At 42.8% G+C, this 7,044-nt stretch overlaps 1 protein-coding gene across 1 annotated transcript; it reads left to right on the forward strand.

Annotated features, from left to right (window-relative positions):
- The first annotated feature begins 962 nt into the window (after positions 1-962).
- TEX36 (testis expressed 36) lies at positions 963-5,462 on the forward strand. Its single transcript, XM_054277377.1, has 4 exons — positions 963-1,029; positions 1,888-2,019; positions 3,685-3,765; positions 5,070-5,462. Exons 1-4 carry the CDS (start codon positions 982-984, stop codon positions 5,415-5,417), a joined length of 609 nt encoding a protein of 202 aa, XP_054133352.1. The 5' UTR covers positions 963-981; the 3' UTR covers positions 5,418-5,462.
- Positions 5,463-7,044: the final 1,582 nt, after the last annotated feature.

The raw sequence follows: 7,044 nt of genomic DNA on the forward strand, positions 1-7,044 counted from the left end.
GCTAAGCTCACATGGCTTTAGTAAGCAAGTAATTCCTAAATAGTGCCCATGGGACTTTTAATATTTATTATTTTCCGTGTAGATTGTATTCTTCATTCTCTAAACCACAAGAGGCAGTACGCTTCATGATTGGTCAGGGAGTACAAATGCTGATTGCCTCTTAAATTACATCTATATCTATATTTATAGCCACATATAACTTTTAATATATATATACACACACACACACATAGATATAGATCATGGAATCACAGAATTGTTTAGGCTGGAAGGGAATTTAAAGATCATCCAGTTCTACCTCAGCCATGGGCTGCAGCTTCTCTAGGCACCCTGTGCCAGGAATTCCTCACCCTCCCAGGGAACAATTTCTTCCTAATATCCAATCTAAACCTAGTTTCTGTTAGTTTGAAGACAAAAAGAACACAAGTGTCATCTTCCTTCCAGTCTGTCAAGGCCAAGGAGGCAAAGTTTGTGCTACAGTGGCCAAGTGTGCTGCAGTTAAATAGCTGGGATGTTTCCAAGCCAGCGCTTAAACTCAAATGAAAAAAAAAAATCCTTCGGACGCAGCAGGGTTTTCTGTAAATATTGGGCGCGTGTTTCAATTAAAATGTGTGTATGTGGAAAGCCATTTTCAAAAGAGCAGGAAGTTACATCTTAAAAAATTCTTTCTCTAACATCCTTTGGGTTTTCCTCAAAACCAGCTCTCCCTTCCCCACCCATTCCCATTCAGGCAGTAAAGTGTCACTGAAGCGATTGTGCAGAACTGATTTGTTTCCAACATTCAATCCTTTGAGGAGCTGTAATTCCCCTCTCCCCTGCAGCAGCGGAGCGGGAGCAGCGCTGCTCGGGGTTGTGCGGAGCTCCGGGAGCGCTCTGAGGTCACAGGGGAGGAGGTTCCACAGCCCGGCCGCCCCCCGAGCGCGTCTCCAGGGAACGGCGGTGGCGCTGGCAGAGTGGCCGCAGCGGCAGTGACATCGAGCCATGGCTAAGGACGGGTCAGAGCACAGCGGGGGGCACAGTAGCGACTGGGTAAGGGCCGAGCAGGAGCTCCCCTGTCCCCCACAGGGCTTCTTGATCCCTAAACTCGCCGTGAAAAAGCGCCGTGCTAAGGGTGACTTTGTCCTTCAGTCAGGAATGAGTCTTCCCGTTCCGGAGGTTTACGAGGAAGGTGTCCTACGTATTCAGTGTGCGAAAGTTCTGGCTTGTTAATCAACCCTGGCTGGATTTCCCCCCCATGCCGCCCAGTTTTCCAGCAATGCTGGAGGTCTCATATTTGATAGTTAGCCCTGGTTGATCTTCCTTCTCTTCTGGAGAGTTCCAGCCAAGGTTTGCCTCAGTTCTCGCCTCCAGGAGAACACTCTGACCCCATCAGAAACGCTGGGCTGGGACATCTTGGTATTCCGGGGCACTGTGACACTGCTGGCACAGGCTGCTCCTCACTCTCTGAGCCCTTTGGCCTGATGTTGGGTTGGGCTGTTCCCAAAAGTTTTGTGCTTTCAAACTTGTGCTACAGCAGGAGTAGCATGGGGGAAGGGGGGTTAGAAGGTCGTTCTTTTCCTTGGTGGTTATTGCTGTGTAAACAGTTTTCAGAAAGTTCCTGGACATTCTTGTCTTGAAGATTCCTAAAATTCTTGTCTGGTTGTTTTATCTACGTTTGAACGTCTTTATGGTCGGGTTTGTGTTGTGTGTGTGGGAGCCTCCTCATTTTTCCAGGCGCCACTAGGTGCTGCTGCAATCCAAGTAATAAAAAATAAACGGGAAAATACCATTATGCTCACATTTCTGATCAGATTTAATTGTTATTTGGGTTTGGTTGTGTGTTTGTTTGGTTTTTTTTTCCCCCGTTGGCTTTTATTTTAAAGGCTCATAATCTTCATTATTTTCTAGTTCACTCACGATGGACTGGAGCTGGGCGAGCTGGAATCAGTAACAAGCTCTTCACTAAAGCATGTCCTGAACTCCGTAGCCGCTGTGGGCCAGGAACACAGAATGCCGCTGCAGTACAAAGCTCGGGTGCAGGTGAGCTCCTGTGCAGCACAGCCCACTTTCGGAGCTCTTGTGCGAGTTGTCACTCGCTGAGTTGTGAGTAAGAGCAGCGCTCGGGGTCCTTAGCGGAGCAGTCACAGCGGGCTGGCAGACTTTGTGCCTCAGGGGATGCAGTGATTGCTGCCTGTGCTGCGGAAGAAACATATTTCCCTGTTACTTACTCACTCATAATTTTAGTAGCTCCGAGTCCTGCTGTATTACTGCTGATTTTCTCTTTTATTATTGAGACACCGAATACATTATGATCAATCTCAGCCCACAGCCTGTGTGTAAAGAAGGTTTAATGGAAATCTGATCAGCTGTTTGGCCATGAATGTTGGAAATTCAGTATATTCACACAAGGGAGTGTTCTTTTTGATCCTTAAAAAGTTAGAAGCTCCTCATTTCAAACATTTTTAAGGCTTGATTAAAAATGGGATTTGTTAAAAAATTTTATGATGAAAGGAAATACAGTATTTTTAAAAATCACAAGTATTTAAAAAGTTGCAGTGCTGTAAGCACCTTTTCATGTCCTTATTTTCTCATCACTGGGCTTTGCTTTACCCGCCTGCTTTCGGTAAAGAACATTTTCTATTTTCATTTTCTGTAAGCACAGCAATTACAGTGGGTTCATTTCACTGGTTTTGCTATAGTGAAGGGCAGAAATGAAGGGCTTGGAAGGAATAATTAAAAGGGAAGCTTGGAATTATGAAAAGGAGATTATACTGTAACATGAGTATACACTGTGTTAATATTACATCCACCTTTCTGTGGAACATCTGGCCTTAGCCACTGCCAGAAAAGGGTAGCTTTTATCAGCTGATAAATATACCTAAAAAAAGGAAGAGAATCTGCCTGGTAAACCAATTATCCTGAGATCTGACCATGGAGCTGATCCTGTGCAGGCACATTTTGTGTCTGGTGAATCTTCTTGCTGGATCAGGCCTCCAGTCACACTGATCTTTAGAACTCATTCAGGTTCCCTTATTCTTGAAACACTTGTTTTAGACTGGGTTACATTAAAACTTCCTTTTCTGTTTGGAGTGGAATATCACAGTTGGGATATTTCACTGATAACCTTTAGAAAGTCAGATATGTTCAGTATTTCTAAAATAGCGCTTTTTGCAGTTGTCTTTTTTTTTCTTCTGAAACTCTGGTTTCATTTAGAGACTGCATGAACATCATGTTAAAGAATGAGATTATAAATTAGTTAAGCAATTAATACCTCTTCAACTTCCCCTGCAACAAGCAGCGTCCATGACATTCAGTTCATAAATCACAGACTAATTCAGTTTTGAGGTCCCTTTTGTAGTTTATTTTAATTAGCTCTAGGCCTACTCTAAATCAAGAAAGGCAATTCTGACATATACCTAGCATTTTGCTGCTTTGCAGACAGAATGTATAATTTCTTATTTGAAAATTTGTACTTCTATATTAATCATGTATATATTCAGCAAATCCTCCTGGTCATTTTATTAAAAAAAATTAAAAGTCCACATTACCCCTATAAAATCATGTTGAGGTGAATATTTAACACAGGAATACGACTTCTGTGCTAGAACAAAGGCAGCTGTAATCTCACAGTATAAGAACAAAGACTAATAGACTCCAAACAGAGTTTAATTTTTTGGTTTTTTGCTATAATTTCTTTTTTTGCAGAAAGCAGGAAACAACAATTTCCCATTCTCTTCTCATGACAACAGACATGACATATGCAATGCAGTCGAGTATTTTGACCTGGTGAGTACCCAACACTGAGACAAATCAAGCAACTTCAGATCTACTGGTCTGCCAGAGATTAAACACAGCATCTTTTCTGTCCCCTAAAAAAAGAAAAAAAAAAGAAAAAAAAAGAGAAAATCGATGCTAAAACTGTGAGAAGAGAAAAATGTAAATAGCAAAGAAAAATACACTTTTTATTAGTAGAGGGCTGAAACCTGCGTTTCAGGGACTGTCATTGAGAATGGTATGATTCAAAGGGAAGCAAACAGCCAAGATTTGGGTCTCTAACATTTTCTAATATTTTCTAATATTCCTGTTTTGGATTTGTACCCAGTTAAATGTCCTATTAGTCTGCTCTAAGTGATTTGCCTTGCAATAAATTTTTGCAGATATCTCAGCAACTTCTAATTTGCAGTCCCAAATATTCGGACTCGTCTTTATCATAAATGTAAGCAAAATCCATAGGATACCCACAAGATATCTCAAAAACTAATTCTTTGAATTCTTTACAATACACATGTTTAAATGCATGCTACAGAAGCCTCAACTTTGACTAGAATTAAATTTTTTTGGGGCTTTTCTCTGTGGGCAACAGTTTCATGTTCTTCCATTCCCCTTACATCGTTGGTATTATTCCAGGCAGCGAAAGAAATAGTGCAGTTCACAGGGTAATGAGTAAAGGAGGAAGCAGTGAATTGTGATATAGGGAGTTTGTCTGATTTTGGGCTCTGTCAGCCCTAGACTTTTTGGAATTCATTATTCACTGAGCAACCTCAATTTCTGTGCACTTTGGGCAGTGTCTCATTGTTGTAGAGATACTGCTCAACCATAATTCCAGCTAAATTTCCTGCGAGCTGTGGAGTGTGAAAATCAGGCTCTGTCTCTCTGTGTTTGGACACACAAGGGATAGCACTGAAGATTCAGATTTCATGGTCTGTCTCAATTTCTTTATTGCACTCCAAACCTGGAATTATTAACCTATTTCTTTGGGTGCCTCTGAAGATTAATTTAGCCAAGTGTAGCTAAATAGCCTTGAGTAGCTGGTGTGCTACAGAAATGCAGAGTAAAAGTGGTTTATTAGCTCTGAGAGGTGGAAGGTCAGCAGATTTCCCATTATATATGCAACCAAAAATGTTCATACAGGCGAGTCTGACAATATTATTTTTAACTTGCTAAAGGTCGACCGTGAGTTCTTGCAATCACTGTGGTAACAGCTTCGTTCACTTCCCAGTGGGGTAGCGACTGCTACAAGATTCATCTGTGAAGCTGTGACTGGAAGTCATATGGTTGCATGAATTTTAGTTTCCTGTTTTTTCCCGTAGGGCATGGGCGTGAGGAAGTTGGATCCAGAGAAGCAGAGACAGAACTCCCATAACTTCTTTGAGTGGTCTCGCGCGCCGGGCCGCAGCAGCCGCGAGGGCTTCGTCACCGTGTACCAGAGCACGTTTGTGTCGGGTCAGAGCCCTGAAAATGACGAGCAGTGTCACAGGCGCTACCCCAAACACCACTGCCAGAGCCACAGCGACCAGGAAACACGCTCCAGCACACCTGCTACTGAGGATGAGACGGCCCTGAAGCCATCTGAGACATCTGAGACACCCGAGACACCCGATACATCCGAGACATCTTCACCAGCAAACACCTCTGGAACACCCACCGAGCAAGTGTGAACTGTTCACTACTCAAACCAATGGTGGAGGAATAAACATTGAGTAAAATGCACCTGGCAGTACCTTGAGAGTTCATTACCTTGCCTTGCTCTGAATACATACACTTCTAGAAAAGCTTTACTAAATACTCTGAATACATACATTTCTAGAAAAGCTTTAAAGAAGAGGAGCACCACCATCCCTGGGCAGCCATTCCAGAACTTTATCACCCTTTCTGTAAAACATTTTTTTCCTAATATCCAACCTAAATTTCCCTTGGTGCAGCTTGAGGCTGTGTCCTCTGGTTCTGTCAGTGCTGCCTGGAGAAAGAGCCCAAGCCCAGCTGAGCACAGGCACCTTTCAGGAGCTGTAGAGAGTGATGAGGGCACCCCTGAATCTTTTTTTCCAGGCTGAGCATCCCCAGCTCCCTCCCTTCCCTCTGAGCAGCAGCTCAGTGTTTCCAGTGCCTCCAGCCATGGGCAGTGGGTGGGGCTGAGGCCCTTCCCAGTTATAAGGAAAAACAGGATTGTGCATATTTTTAGACTTATGTCTGCTAGGGAAACACAGACAGGGATTGTGCTTGTGTTACCTGATTGTGCTTGTGTTACGTGATACTGGGTGACCCTCATCTTGATGCAAAAGCTCCTTCAGCTTCTGAGTCAGTGGCAGGGCTGTACCTCAGGCAGCTGACAGCACCTGTACTGACACAGGAGCATAAGGGACCTGGATCCTTGAGGGATTACCAGCAGGGAGCCAAACCCCTGTGTGTTCAGGCAAGAGAGAAACATTTCGGAAAGGTTTCATGGCTGAGAAGGCAGGTGACCTGCCATTAGAGAAAGTAGATAAAAAAGAAGCTGTGCATTAGATTGCTGTGCACAATCAGTGTCCTGTTTGGTAAAAGCACAGCAGTTGTAGAAGTGAGAAAAGAAAGAGTGTTGTGAACATTTGTGCACTCAAAAATTTGATTCATGGCTGTAAGGGGGAAAAATCTTGAGCTGAAGTGAAAGGCTACATGGAGGCTTGAGTTTGGGGTGGACTGGATCTTAAAAAGAGCTCATGATTTTATAGTTACATGTCCCCAAGGAAGATAATTCAAACCCAGTCCTCCAAGCACTCTGCTCCCAGAACATTCACTGGTGTTAGGATGTGGCAGGCAGTTGAGTCACACCTCGAGTCAGACCTCCAGATGATGTGTTTTCCTCTTCTGGATCTTTTCCATTAATATCAATAAAATAATAAGCTAAGCTATGTGTCTTGAAATATCCTACAAATAAGCTTGTTGCTATGCAAAATAATGTTGACTAAAAAAAATCATAAGTTTATGAGATAATTTCCTTTTTTTACAAGATAAATGGAAAAATAAACCCTTGACCCTTAGAATTCCCTGCATTGTAAGAGCTGCCTTGAACATGAGCTCAGTTACAAAATGGCATTTCTGCCTTTCAGTGAACAGATGCATTTTTTGCTATCAGCAGGCAGTGGCTGAGGGCCTTTTTGTGTGCCATCAAAATAGATGGGATTAGATTCCCCAAATGTGTAGCATGTTTATTAGCACATGTTGAAATAATAAACTCATTTTTTAAATGGAGTTCCCCCTGTTAGAGTTCTTGGGGTGCTGCACAATACATCAAAATCCAAAACATCAATG

Source organism: Melozone crissalis, unplaced genomic scaffold (genome assembly GCF_028551555.1).
Source record: "Melozone crissalis strain CALT ecotype California unplaced genomic scaffold, PUWL_Pcris_2 ptg000019l_1, whole genome shotgun sequence".
Taxonomy (NCBI): domain Eukaryota; kingdom Metazoa; phylum Chordata; class Aves; order Passeriformes; family Passerellidae; genus Melozone; species Melozone crissalis.